Below are 15359 nucleotides of genomic sequence, written 5' to 3'. Positions count from 1 at the left end.
AAATGCCTTATTTTAAAAAATCCCTAACACTGTAGTATGATGCAACTGAGACAAATTCTTCCTTCAGTTATACCCAGCATAATCTCACTAAAGTAAAAGGGCCTTATTCTAAGCTCCCTTACACTGGTGTAAATTTCCACTGAAGACAATAGAATGTCATTGGTTTTATTTGGGATGAGATTCAAATAAGGCCTGAAGTGGAGAACATGACTCTAAATATCAAATAAATATATATATTTTTAATTGAAAAATCAATTCTCTCTCTACTTAGTTGCCAAAATCTGATTTAAGGATTCTGTTTCCTCTGCATTAATGTTAAAGACGTCCTCAGCTGCTGAACGGAAATACTGAATGCTGAAATCTGGTCTTGGTAGGTGAAAAGCTTTTCTTTTCTCCTATAAGAATTATACAGGAAGCTACTGTGATATATTTAGTATTCCGTTATGCCCTGGATCTCAATCATAGGCCAAAACTTTAGAAAAAATTATGAGGCCAAGAAAATGACAAGCATTTATTTCTGGCCTCATAGTAGGTATCTAAGTATAGGATTTACATTTTATTGTTGTTGTGTAATACTGCTGGACTATCTCCAGTCCCTAGACTCTTCAGCTGTCGATCGACAGGTGTATGAAGGGCTCACTAATCGTGTACTTCTGCATAAACACTAGAGCTATTTGGAGAGTCTGAGAAACTTAAATATTATGGCTATTCAGTTCTTGTGCATTGAGACTCATGATCCAAATGTGACCTGGAGATAGTATCCCTGTAGAACAGAGAGCTCTTTTTGTCTTTGTGACAGCCTAGTTGCAGACCTTCCCTCAGTAATGACCTCCAACTTTCCCAGATTTTTTTGTATTTATCTAATTTTGTTCAAATATAATCATCCAATGCCATGAACACATGTGCAAACTTTGTAAATGAAAATTATATAACAAAAAATTGGGCCACAGTATAAAGACTGAAAACCTCTCTAATACAGTATCTCCAAAAATGAAAACCCTTTTTCAGGCTATGGCCTATGCATTAAGACCATTTTCCTTCCCCCAGGAAAAGTCAGGGAAATGACTTCACACAATTTGAAATCAGAACCCTCAAGATGAATTTTATCTACAGATAACAGACTCTACCACACACACTTCTGGCTTATTTATAGTAGTGGGCATAAAAAACTTTAGTGTCTCAGGTAAACTGTGAGATATTAAATATCTGTGTAATGTAAACTGTGAGGTAAACTGTGATATTAAATATAGAAGTTTAACATTTGATGTATGGGCTAAAGTACAGGTGGCCAACCTGTGGCTCTGGAGCCACATCCGGCTCTTCAGAAGTTAATATGCGGCTCCTTGTATAGGCACCGACTCTGGAAAGTTGGCGCCTTTAGCTCCAGCCCCGATGTGCTGGGGGTTGCTCACTGCTCAACCCCTGGCTCTGCCACAGGCCCTGCCCCCACTCCACCCCTTCCCACCCCCTCCCCTGAGCCTGCTATGCCCTCGCTCCTCCCCCTCTCCCCCAGAGCCTCCTGCATGCCACAAAACAGCTGATTGGGAGGTGCGGGGAGGGAGGGGGAGGCACTGATTGGCAGGGCTGCCGGTGGGTGGGAGGCACTGGGAGCGGGGGGCAGCTGATGCGGGGCTGCTGACATATTATTGTGACTCTTTGGCAATGTACATTGGTAAATTCTGGCTTCTTCTCAGGCTCAGGTTGGCCACCCCTGGGCTAAAGTGTAAGATTTAGAATACGTCCACTATGGTAGGATTGCCTCATGGTAGAATATTGACTTGATCAACCATTTGCTGTTGTTTTTTCAACAAAAGTGTCCTATCTATATAATATCAAAAGTCTGACAGATGTCTTATAAACAAGTAAAAAGAATATCTCTGCCCCAAAGAATTTACCGTCTAAGAACCTAATCCTGAAATCTTTATTCACGAGTAATTTAATCAAGAGTAGCCTCTTAGTTCAATAGGACTACTACTTACATGAATAAAGGTTATTCATGTGAATAAGGATTATTGATCAGACTTTAAGTAGACAACATGTAAATAAGGGTTAGTCACTAGGAAACAACAAAAGCAATTGAATGAACAGGGTTTGGTATATATGTTGTCAGTTTTATTGATTTTTTTAGTTTGGGGGTATTTTTTGTGGGGGGAGATGAAGGATGGTCCAGTGTTTATAGTGCTAACCTAGGACTTGGGAGACCTGGGTTTAAGTCCCTGCTCCACCACATATTTCCCAAGTGACATTGGGAAAGTAACTTAGGGTATGTCTACACTGCAGCAGGGAGCAAGCATTCCAACCCAGGCAGACAGACTCATGCTACTGGGGCTAAAAACAACAATGCCAACATTGTGCCTCTGGCAGAGCCTCAGACTAGTAACCTGAATTCAGACCCTTGGTAGGCTTGACTGGCCCATCCACACTGCCATTTTTAGTGCACTAGTTCAAGCCCAGCTAGTGTTACTCTGTACTGCAGTACCTGTACTGCAAAACTCACTCCCAGCTGCAGTATAGACATACCGTTAGGCCCTGATCCTCAGTGGCAGTTGGGCACCTGGATGCCATTGAGCATCCAGGCCCTAGCCTGGGTATGTGCCTCAGCTCCCCATTTGTAAGATAGGGACAACAACACTTCCCTACCTCACAGGGGTATTGTAAAGATACATACATTAAAGATTGGGAGGCACATAGATATTACGGTAATGGGAGCCATATAATAACCTTAAATAGGCAGAGAGATAAGAAATTAATCTGAACTTTGATTCACTTTCCTAAGTTATTTCTTTAAATAAAATATGATTAAGTTCTTTCAACAAAAAAAACCCAACATGCATTACTAAAAATCAGTCTCAGTACTGACCACTGCTAAAGCAAGCCTGCCTGCCCACCTGCAGTAACAGTCCAGCGATGAGGGGACTGCCATCAAATCCTCTGGGCCGCGAGGGCCCTCATGGCGGAGGGTAAAAGGACCGGGAAGCAGGCAGCTGCAGCCTACCAGCAAGTCCGCCTCTTCCGTGACTCCTTACTCACCTATGGGGTAGGTCACGGTTTGTTGCGCAGCCCGACGAGGGCCACGAGCAACCCTGCCAGCAAAGATCCCCCCCCAGCCCTCCTCATGGCACCCATTATCAGCGCAACATAATAGTTGCAGTAACAGTCCAGTGAAGTAGGAGCAGTGTAGATAACGAAACTGACAAGGAATTACATTTGTTTTAAATTTCCCAGGGCTTATTATCAACAACAGGGTGTGAAAAATTATGTATGAAAAGTAAAACAACAGCATGCTTTCCAATGCCTGGCCTGGGCAGAGGAAGAGACTTACTAGGGGAAATGGGGTGTGTAGAGAAAGAAACATCTTCACTTGCCCTATTGTGCTTCAGTATTGCCTAATTGTTTGTGAGTCAAGTCCCAGCAAATCATGAAACTGTGGACAAAAATCATGAGATTTACAAAATAATAGCTCTTGGGTTCTTTTCATTTTCCCTCCTGGCTGAGGCTGGAGCCTTTTAGGTTCCCAGTCAAGCTTTCCTCTGTGCCATGGGAGCTGGCAGCTTGCTGGCTTTTAAGGAAAGCTGTGACCTGATTGCAGCAGCTAGGGCTCTCAGAAAAGCCCCCACTGTGGAGTGAGCTGGTAGTAGTGGGGTCGTGCTAAGTGAGTGAGGTTTGGGTGTGAGGGGGAGGGGGAATTGCCAGGGACTGGAGAGGGGGCACAGTTTGCAGGGCAGGGGATGTGCTTTGCACCAAAGGGGCTCAGTGCAATGCAGCTGGACTGTTCTCTGTGCATTCCCAGACTGCCCATCCCCACAGCACCCCCACACCGCGTATCCTCCTGCACCAGCCCCCACTGTGCAGAGCACCATACAGTTACCTTCCTCCGCTCCACAAACGGCCACTAACACAGCACAGACTCGGCTCCTCCCCTGCCCCCCATGTGCCGGGCGCAGCCAGCGAGCTCCCTCCCTTCGGCCTGCGACTAACCGAAAGCTCTAAGGGAGTTTGCGCCACCAGGGGGCGCGAGGCTCCTAGCAGAAAGAGGGGAGCGTGGCGGGGGGGTCTCGTGGCCTCCAGGGGGCGCGCGTGCCTCGGGAGCAGGGAGCCACGGCTGCCTGCCTTGCACCGCCTCCGCTTCCATGAGAACCGTTACCTGGCAACGCGAACTGAGGCGGAACAGGTTGGGCAGTTGGGGTCAGTGAGAGGGAAAGCGAGTGCGGGCGGGCGCAGGACAAAATGAGACAAGGCGGTGGACACAGTGAGTCACACGCGCAGGCCGGATTGGGGGACTGCTCAGGCGGGCGTAGTTACAGAGTTTGATGATTCCGTTTGCGTTGCAGGGAAGGACTGCGGGGACAGCAGTGGCGGGAGCAGGGGGCAGGGGTCGGACCCCCTGCCGCTCTCCGTCTCCAGGGCCCTGGCCAGCTGCGAGGAGGCAGGACCGGGTAAGAGTCTCCCTCTGCCCAAAATGCAAGGTCCCCATTGGCATCTGCCCCTGGGGGGCACCATGATGTGCAGTGATGTCATTGCACCCTTGCAGTGTGATGTGGTATGATGTCACTGCATCCTCGCAGTGTGATTGGTGTGATGTCATTGCATGCACACAGTGTGATTGGTGTGATGTCATTGCATGCACACAGTGTGATGTGGTAGGATGTCATTGCATCCTCGGTGTGTGATTGGTGTGATGTCATTGCATGTACACAGTGTGATTGGTGTGATGTCATTGCATCCTCACTGTGTGATGTGGTAGGATGTCATTGCATCCTCGGTGTGTGATTGGTGTGATGTCATTGCATCCTCGCCGTGTGATGTGATGTCATTGCATCCTCACTGTGTGGTGACATCTCATCACCCTGCTCTAGCACCACAAATATATTCATGACTCCTTGAATGTCCACAGCCAGCTTGAGGCAAATGGGGATCAACCCCTGAACCTGGGGACATGTGGCAGCCTCGCCCCAGGTACTAAGGCAGAGGCTGCTCTGAATGAAATGTAATGAACAGCCCCGGGTGCCAGCAAAGCCAGGCCAGTGGCAAGAGGCCAGAAGCAGCTACCGCAGCAGAGGATGTGCAGAGGAGTCACGTTATGGGGATGTAGTGATGGAGCACTGGGTCTTTCTGCCAAAATGGGCAGGAGTGAAACAATTAATAGTGTTGCCATTTAAATTGTCATCACTGGTCTTCAGAATTAACACACCAGTGAGATGAATAGGAGCAGTTCACACCTCTCCCTGCTAGCATCCCAAGCTGCCTGCATACCCAGGAAGGCTTTGCTGCATATGGGGCACAGTCAGAAAGTGTTCTTCACAACCTAGAATTATTTTTTGTAACAAAAGCTTAAATTCCTCACAAATTGATAGGGGCCCTGCGCTGAAGGACTGGAGGAACTCATGGTCTTTAGATGCAAATGAAAAGCAAGTGATAAGTTAGCTGCCAAGTTCTCAGGAGCATGTTTTGAAAAAAAAAGGGGGGGGGGTGGGGGGGGGGGTGAGAAAACCTGGATTAGTGCTGGAGGTGACCCACCTTGATTATCATGCGCATTATAAAGAGGGGTTTCAAAGGGAGATGGGCTGTTGCCAGCAGGAGAGTGAGTTTGTATGTGTGTGTGTGGGGGGGGGGGGGGGGGGGAGAAGGGTGAGAAAACCTGGATTTGTGCTGGAAATGGCTCTACTTGAGGATCACTTTAGATAAGCTGTTGCCAGCGGGGGAGTGAGGTGGGAGGAAGTTTTGTTTCATGGTCTCTGTGTGTATATAATGTCTTCTGCAGTTTCCACGATATGCTATGCATCCGATGAAGTGAGCTGTAGCTCACGAAAGCTCATGCTCAAATAAACTGGTTAGTCTCTAAGGTGCCACAAGTACTCCTTATGTTTTGAAGTGACATTCCTCATGAACTAGAGCAATGGTTTTCAACCTTTATTTGCTGACCCCTAAAAAATTTTGAATGGAGGTACGGATGCCTGCAGATCCCCAGGGCTCCATGTACCAGAGGTTGAAAACCACTGGACTAGAATGAAACAGGCAAGGACCCTAACGGCACACTCCCCAGATTAAAATGATGGGTTTGGCCCCGCTTCATTCTTCTGCTGCCTCGTGCTCTCACTTGGCCACATGCAATAGGATGAAGGGTCCCCCAGGAGTAAGCTAACACCAATATTGCCAACCCCAAATGTTCAAAAATCATGAGTCAGGCTCACCAAAAATCATGAGTTTATGTGAAAATAATAGATTTGGTGTTCTTTTTATTTGCCTTCTGCTTTTTGAACCTTTAGAATGCACTCGTGTCATATTTTGAAACTTTCTCTACAGCCACGAAGGCTAGAAACTTACTTTTTCTTTAGGAATAAAGGCTGAAATCATCACATATCCACTTGACTCCAGGAGCCAGGTTTTTAAGGAAAACAATAATTATCATGAGACTTAAGACAAAATCATGAGAGTTGGCAACACTAACAAACATGCTTGTTAGCTTTTCCAAGAGAAAGTTAAGTTAGCATGGTGTGGTCTGGAGAGGATGTCTCACCATTTGAATGGCGTGGGTTTGGAAGGGAGAATCATCCTCTGCCCATCCAAAGGCTGGGAATCTTTTTCTTGTGGAAACAGCCAAGCCATCATTAAATCATCAGCTGGCACCAGGCTAGGGAAGGAACAAGATTTTCCCCCTCCTCTCCAGTTTGAGCACCAGTGCAGAGCTGATTTCTCTCTCTCTCTCTCTCTCTCTTTCATTGCACTCTTACTAGACATTTAAGGTTTCTGCCTGTGAATTATAGATACTATAACTGTAGGGTTTGATGCTTTTATTTTTCAGATAATTATACATCAGGAACAGAAAGTCAAATCCAACCGCAATCAGCACTAAAAGTATGCTAAATTAATCCAAATTATTAGCACAAAACATTTTTGAAGCTTAATAACTAAACTGATTGTTTCAGTACATCCATAACTGTATATAGTGCTAAAGTTTCCAGTAGGAAGACCAATTTGCTGATGTAGTCTGAGGCAATGTAGTTTACCACTAAATATCTTTTCAACTGCAGTTTCTTTTAAATATAAACAAGTGTTGTACCTTTTTTAACCTGATTTATTTGACTATGTCCATACAATGTCTCTTACCTCCTTCTTCCCCTTCTTCCACTAGTTGGGAACATGCTTCCTAAGCAAACTGTGAAAATTAGGAACCTTTTTGCCCAATTTATACTCATTCCTCTAGCTCATGTATTCATTGTGTTTGTGAATGCTTGTGATCCAGTTCAGATACATTCACACAGGAATTCTTTTTCCAAATGAATCTGAATAGGAAAGGTGTTGGAAACTCCCAATTCATTTCAGATAAGCCACTAAATAGCTATTGGACAGTAAAAACTTTCTCTAGCTAGTCTGTGAGGGTGGGTCCAAACTGGCAATCTAGAACCGAAAGGGAAAATGTAAGTATAATAAAGAGAATTGTTCTAACTCATCTCAATCTGTACAAACCTCTCAGCTTTCTATTATTCATTTTACAAATTTAGATCCTTCAACAACAGCTGAAATCATTTCAGGCACTTCGGCAACAGACTCTGCTGAATGTTAACTTGGTAAGAGCAGAAGTTAAGTATTTCTAAAATAAAAGGAAAAACCCAACAATCTTCTATACTAACTTTTTAGGTACTGACTTGGGTATCTTAACAAAAGTCCCAAACCAAACAACTTTATTTTGCACAAAACTTGATAAAACAGACCAATAGCTCTGTTAATACTGTAGTCTGTGTTAAAAATCAAAGACTATGCTGATTCTCTGAAAATGAATTTCCTAATTCTTATAAAATTAATAAACATGACCACTTAAGCTGTTGGTATTGCCAATAGCTGAAATATATTTTATCCTTAGAAACAGGATCCTGTTTTTATTATACACAATTTAGAAGAACATTACAGTTACTTAGCTTATTAAAGCTATATTTAGCTTACTGTGCATGTTAAATATGTGTTTTATCTGCTACTCAACATACAGTAAAATAATTCATAAGGTAGTTTATTCTATACATTCTATCTAGATACTTGCACTGCACCATCACAGTGCCAAGGAGGACCTCAAAACAGGCAGTGTTGCAGGGGAAAAGGAGCTGAATTAGAAAAAGAGAGAGGGCCAAAGTCTCTCACAGTCATTTAAATCTGAAATAACTCCACTGACTTCAAAGGAGTTATTCCTGATCAGTCTAAGGGAGAGCAGAATTTGTCCCCTACTTTTCAAACACCACTTCTCCAAAAATGCTAGACTACCATTTCAGGAACAGTGTTCTGCACTTTTTCAACTCACTTTCTAGTGTAAAAAAATAAGGTCATGATGCTGCAAAGAACTGAGCATATACTTAACTTTATACACTGTCGTGGATAGTGAAACTATTAATCCCTGCCATCCGTTTGCATATGCCTAGGGAAAAGATGAGCTTAGCCATCTAGTCTTGTTTTCATGTGGAGAGAATAATCCTTTATCAACTGTGTATCTTCCAAAAATGAAATATTTCTACATAGGAAGAAAGATGATAAGTAACAGTCAACATGGATTGTCAAGAACAAATCATGTCAGACCAACCTAATATCCTTCTTTGATAGGGAAACAAGCCTTGTAGGTGGGGGGAAGCAGTAGACGTGATAGATTTTGCCTTTAGTAAGGCTTTTGACACTGTCTCACATGACATTCTCATAAACAAACTCGAGAAATATTGCCCAGATAAACCTATTATAAGGTGGGTGCGCTGTGCACAACTGTTTGAAAAAGCTTACTCAGAGAGTAGTTATCAATGTTTTGCAACCAAATTGGAAGGGCATATTGCGTGGGGTCCCACAGGGATCTGTCCTGGTTCTGGTTCTGTTCAATATCTTCATAAATCATTTGGATAATGGCATAGAGAATACATTTATAAAGTTTGTGGATGATACAAAGCTGGGAAGAGTTGCAAGGATCTCAGAGGACAGGATTAGAATTCAAAATGATCTTGACACACTGGAGAAATGGTCTGAAATAAATAGGATGAAATTCAAGACAAATGCAAAGTACTACACTTAGGAAGGACTAATCAATTGTACAAGTACAAAAAGGGGAAATGACTGCCTAGGAAGGCATACTGCAGAAAAGGATTTGGGGGTTATAGTGGATCACGAACTAAATATGAGTCAACAAAGTAATACTGTTGTTTACTTTTTTGCATCAATCTGGGATGTATCAGAAGGAATGTTGTAAGTAAGAAACAAGAAGTAATTCTTCCACTCTACTCAGCACTAATAAGGCCTCAACTGGAGTGTTAGTTACCTAAGAAATTCCCTAAGAAATTAAATTAAATTTGCAATCTGAATTCTATAAACTAAACAGTATTTGAATCAAGCAGTGTCACCCTGACAGATGGTATCATTCCTGAATACACAGCCTGGGACAACCCTTCCTAGTTCAAAGTCTTTGTCCTTCAGATGTGTTTCCAGTGTTGAGTTGTGGTGGAAATGGGGCCAAGTCATGATGTCACATCCCCTCCTTTATAGTTTCTTCCAGCCTGCTGGAGCTATTACATCGGTCAAGCAGTCTCCACTGTATACATTCTCTCTCTGAGAAGTCTTCTGTGATGATTGTTGGGAGTGTGGATTCCCTTTAATCAGACATCAGTGTATCTGGCTACTCCATTGTTGTACCTGAAAGGCTGGTCGTGGGTGTTCCCAACCTCACAACATATTTCAGTAACACACATGTAGCAAAACTTCATAACTTCACATACAATGATAGCACATACAATCCAACAGGATATTAATATTCAACAGATCAAGTCTTTTAAAATGATACCTCACAAGACATACTTCCTACAAAACATATCATAATTATATGACAGTGGTGAATATGGGGATTCCAGTGCTGCTTTGAAGTACAGAGTGTCACAGCCAGTAAATAGTCTGGGGGTGGAGGCCCTGGGGTGATTTTGGTCAGATCCTGCTGGGCACTTACTCCACAGTGGCGGCTCCTGCAGCTCTTGTGCTGTGGGCCTGGTTGGGCTTGGCTCTCCACTCCAGGGCTGCAGCACCATTCCGGTTTGGCCCTGCCCCTCTGACTGCACCAAATTTGTGTGAGTGGAGCTGTGACCTGGCTTATGGGGTTGCAGTGCCACTCATTCAAATTTGGCCTACCTGGATTCCCGTCGTCATGACAGCTGGGCACTGGGACCACAGAGGTTGCAGTGCCTGGACCAGGGAGGCGAGCCCAGCCAGTCACATGGGACAGTAGCCTCAGGAGCTGCCACACAACCCTTTGAAACATTCTGGCAACCCGGTCCTGACCCCCAGGTTGAGAAACCCTGGTTTAGATAATATTTAGTCCTGCCTCCATGCAGGGCATTGGGCAAGATGACCTGTCGATGTCCCTTCCAGTTGTACATTTCTGTGATTATATGATTCTATGCTTTTCTGTAGATGTCGTTGAAAGATTAACAGTCTCCATACATCTGTTTCAGGTACAATCTGAAATCAGTGAGATACTGAATAAAAATATAATTGACATAAAAACTCAACAACATAGCCCAGACAATCTTCCAATGATCAGCACACCTCCCGAGATGGCTATGGTATGTTACTTAATCCTTACGTGCAGCTGAGTTGTACAATATAATATTTTGTTGGATTGCTGTTCCTGAGAACTGTATGTTTTCTGTAAAACATAATCAAAGCAAAGGGAAATTCTGGGCACAAAACATGCCCATGGTAATTTCCTTCCTAACATAAATAACGGTCTTATTTATAGTATAAGTTCACCATAATTCTATCTTAAGAGAACACTAATTGAAGTCTAGAAAAATAGTCATGTTGGGGGACCTAATAACAACAAAGTTGTCCCCTAACATGGTTAAAGCACTGTTCCTTTTCTACTGTAAATAAGATTTCAACCAGGGCCTCCAAACTATGCTAAAGCTTTGGATTGTATTAAGGGAACAGCTCCTATTGAATACAATGAGGGTTTTGTATGTGTGTCTGAAGGCAGAGTTTGTCTCACTCCTGTGAAGTGCTAAGTAAATAACATATTTTTAAACAAGGAGTACTTGTGGCACCTTAGAGACTAACCAGTTTATTTGAGCATTAGTCTCTAATAGTTAGTTAGTTAGTCTTAGTTAGTCTCTAAGGTGCCACAAGTACTCCTTTTCTTTTTACGAATACAGACTAACACGGCTGTTACTCTGAAACCTGTCATATTTTTAAACACAGATTTAGCACCAAGTCCTGCTTGCCTTACTTGAGTAGTCCTATTGAATCCAGTGGGACTAGTTGTGTAAGATTTGGCCATTAGCTTTTCTTTCCCCTGCTGCAAATGTTCCTAGAGGACTCAACATGCTGAGTCAGCTCTTTGGGCCTGATCCAGAGTGCAGTGAAGTCAGTAAAAAGACTTATTGACTCCCTGTGCTTTGGAACAGGCCTTTTCTAAAATAGCGTTCCTCTCTATAGCTGATAGGATGCTTTGCTTTCTGGAAAAACGGTTAAGTGCTATATGCAACATTAGTAGGCTTTAGAGAGAAAACAGAAGACTGACAAATGAAATAGGGCCCATTATACAATTTCTTAAGTTTGTTGGAGTATTGTGATCTCTCCTTTCCAATTCTCTTGGAAAGATTAACAGTCTCAATATGTCTTTCCTTATGTTAGACAGAAAGATTGTGCTGGCAGATAAAATCTCTACCAGTTTTGCATGATACTTAGACTTTACAACAAATTTGTTGTCTTGTGACTCCAGTAATGTGAAAAATTACAGCCATTATAGCATGATTGTTATTGGTTTTTGTAGCCTACAGGGAGTCCAGAAACACCACTGTCTAAGAAGAAATTTCATCTTGATAAGAAACTCTGTACCACTCAATCTGTGGAAGCAAATTCTAATATTATCTTTGGAAATGTGGTCAGTGATGTAAATATTTCACATCAGATTTCATTAAAAGCTGTAGCAACTGGAAAGATTGAAAACTCAGTAGAACCAATTAAAAACAAAACTATGATTGCTCTAAAAAATGATTGTAAATTGAAAGATTATGCCAAATATGAATGTTTTCTACCTTGTACTAATTTGGAGGCTGAAAGTATGGTGTCTCCTAATGAGAAAGTAATTTTGGATGAAGCTCTTATGCCTCTTCTCAAATATAGTGATGAACTTCATTTAACAGACAACTTTAGCTATTCTATCAAGCCATTGAAACAAGAACTTCAAAAGTCTCATGAACAGGAACTAGCACATGCATTTGGACATCAAAATATTTCCTGTAGTCAAAGTAATGTTTCTGATGATATGTCAGAACAAGACCAAGAAAAATCTGCTCTTTTTTTATCTAGAGAGAAATTACATATGGACTTAAAATCAAGGGAAATTTCAGAATCTGAGGAATCGGCAAACAGTTTGCATGTTGCTCTGGTTTCCCTTAAAAGAAATAATCTGAGTCTTGGTCAAGAATTTAATAAAGACTCTGAATGTGACAGCTCACAGAATTCTTCTTATATAACTCCATGCAGTACACAAACAGAAACTGAAACCAAGAACAAAAACAAAGAATTGCATAGCACTGACAGTGCTCTTGGCACATTCCAGTTAAATGTCATTTCTGAAACCGTAAAAGATAAATTACTAATGTTCGATCACGTAGAGAAACTACAGAAAGAAAAAGAAAAGCAGCTGCACATCATAAACCAAAGGTTACTAAAGCTTGGAAATCAGAACTTCTATGAAATCAGAGCTGATGAGTACACCGCAAAAATGGAAGAGTTACAAAATTCCCTGAAAGATTTTAAACACTTGCAAAAGAAAGTGATGGAACTTGAGAATGAAAATGTAACTCTCAAGTCAAAAATGAAACCTCTTACTGTTATCATAAGGTCTCTAAGAGAGATAAATTCACAGTATGAGAAGCAAATTAAGGATTTAGTTGAAGAAAAGAAAAGCATGCAAGTCAGATTAGTTAAATCAGAAGGAGACAGCAAAGAATGTATTAAAGAAGTGAAAAAATTGTTAAAGAAATGCAAAGAACTTCAAGACCAAAAGAAAACTCTTGAGGGAGAGAGGAGTCAACTCTGTACTGAAAACCAATGTATGATGCAAGCATTAGATAACTTCAAAATTAATAACCAGAAAGCACAAGAAAATATGATTGCTGTTACCAGTGAAAAAGATAAGCTCTTTGCAGAACTAGAATCTTTGCAAAAGGAACGTTCAGTGTTGCAAGAAGCAAATCAGAAACTAGAGATAAAAACATCCCAGCTTGCAAAAGAAAAGAACTCACTTGAAAAAGAACTTGAAAAAAATCAGATTGAAATACAGCAACTGAAAGAAAAAGAAAATGTAACAAAATCTGAACAGGAGACTCTTCTTCACATAATGCAATCACTTAAAGACAAAAAGCTTGATCTTGAAATGACATTGCAAGAATGTGCTAATGCTAGACAAACGATACAGAAGGCTCTTGAGAAGGTCCAGTCTGATAAAGCTTACACAGAGGAGAAACTCTTGACCGAACTTCAAAATACAAAAGCAGAAAGGGATATTTTGAAGACTAACTTGTTGAATACGAACAGAGAATGGGAGAATTTATCTACAGTGGTGGCAAATATCACAGAGGACAATCAGGTTCTTAAAAAAGAACTGCAGGAATGTAAACAAGATACTTCCAAATATGAAAATAACATCAGAAGATTGAATGAAGACCGTTTACTAATGGAAAACCATCTGCGGACGATAGAAAATGAAAGGGATGTATTGCAGTTTGAATTTCGCCATCTCCATAAGGATTATGTTAATCTAAGGGACCAAGTTACTGTTCTGGTTAATGAGCAGAGTAAACACACTTACATTTCAGGCAAGGAAAAATATCATTCCATGTATTCCACTGAAATTTGTGAAGAAATTTCTGATTACAGGTATACAGCTTTAGAATGCAATCCTCAAGGTATGTGCTGTACTTTTCAACATCTTACTGCACAAGTGTTGTTTTAATATTAATTTACCCAGTTTGAGCACCAACTAACTTTTTAGGTAAATTACTTACCAAAACCATTACCAGGCTGTATATTGGTTTGAATACCGTTCTTAGGAAAACTCTAGGTGTTTTGTTTTTTTTTAAGCCTGAGGCAGTTTAAGTCTTGGTTGCTTATTAAAATTTCCGAAAAAAGAGATTCTACATAGTACAGACACGATTTTTATTATAATAAAACCTCAAAGAGAGCCTGATCCAAAGCCTATTGAAGGTATAGGAGTTTTTCCATTTACTTTAATGAGCTCTGGATTGAACCTTGAGAGTGATACGTTATACTTGAGCTTTTTTAATTGTACTGAAGTATCTCTTCAAAGGAATTACTCCCACTATTTTAAATAGAAAACTGTCTTTCTTTTCCAGGCAATTCCAGTTAAACTGCAACAGTTTCTTGCTTCAGAGAAATTGTAATAAACATTCTTTCTTTTAAACCAATTAAAAATTCTGCTGTTCAGTTATTTCAGTTTTCAGTTCCTTTTTGTTTGAAGTTTCACAATATGAAATCTCCTGTATGCTTTTTTGAACACTTGACCCTTGGCTGTATTTTATAGATTCATATGAGCAGATCCTCAGCAGACGTAAATTGTCACAGATCCACTGAAGTCAATGGAGCTATCAGAATTTACCCCAGTTGAGGATCTGCCCCCCTTGATTTTGTAATCTTTCAGTCTGACACAGCCCTGAGCATTTCACCCAGTTATTCCTGCATCAAGCCCAAGGATTTGAATTTAAATTATATACCCATCTGAACATATTGTTTAGAAAAAAGAAAAGGAGTACTTGTGGCACCTTAGAGACTAACCAATTTATCTGAGCATAAACTTTTGTGAGCTACAGCTCCGATGCATCCGATGAAGTGAGCTGTAGCTCACGAAAGCTTATGCTCAAATAAATTGGTTAGTCTCTAAGGTGCCACAAGTACTCCTTTTCTTTTTGCGAATACAGACTAACATGGCTGCTACTCTGAAACCCATTGTTTAGAAAGATATCCAGTCTTGCTTTATGGTTAACGATGACCAATTATCATTTTTAAATAGCAATGGCTTTGTTTACACCAGATTCTAATGTTTTTTAAAATGTTTTAGTTAAAGTATGTCTTGACACATTTGCTAGCAAATTTCATTTTCCTGCTGCAGACATATGCCAAGAGAGGGCCATAGATATGTAGGGAGAAGGGAGGGGGCCTGTGGGATTCTATTACTGTATGGATATTCCTGTTACCATAGCCCATGGAGCTGAGAGAGGGAAGAGCGTAACAGAAATACCACACATTAGCTATTTCAGCTATGGGGCTGAAGTAGTCTCTGTGTAGGAGTCACTCTGCAGCCTGGATGGGAAGACTGTAGTTTA

General features: G+C 41.4%; 1 protein-coding gene and 1 long non-coding RNA gene across 3 annotated transcripts in view; one reads left to right on the top strand and one right to left on the bottom strand.

The window, feature by feature from the left end:
• Positions 1-4139, bottom strand: part of LOC122465733 — a 38031-nt gene extending 33892 nt beyond the window's left edge. The window contains exon 1 of one of the 2 annotated variants that reach the window (XR_006290758.1): positions 3869-4139. This is a non-coding gene — a long non-coding RNA (uncharacterized LOC122465733). The remainder of the gene's footprint in view (positions 1-3868) is intronic. The other variant, XR_006290757.1, reaches the window with a different exon arrangement.
• A 171-nt stretch (positions 4140-4310) lies between these two features.
• On the top strand, positions 4311-14441 carry CCDC110 (coiled-coil domain containing 110). Its single transcript, XM_007063647.4, has 4 exons — positions 4311-4436; positions 7503-7568; positions 10464-10574; positions 11783-14441. Exons 1-4 carry the CDS (start codon positions 4311-4313, stop codon positions 13970-13972), a joined length of 2493 nt encoding a protein of 830 aa, XP_007063709.3. The 3' UTR covers positions 13973-14441.
• Positions 14442-15359: the final 918 nt, after the last annotated feature.

This window comes from Chelonia mydas, chromosome 4, assembly GCF_015237465.2.
Source record: "Chelonia mydas isolate rCheMyd1 chromosome 4, rCheMyd1.pri.v2, whole genome shotgun sequence".
NCBI lineage: Eukaryota > Metazoa > Chordata > Testudines > Cheloniidae > Chelonia > Chelonia mydas.
This window is presented reverse-complemented; position numbering and strand designations above follow the sequence as displayed.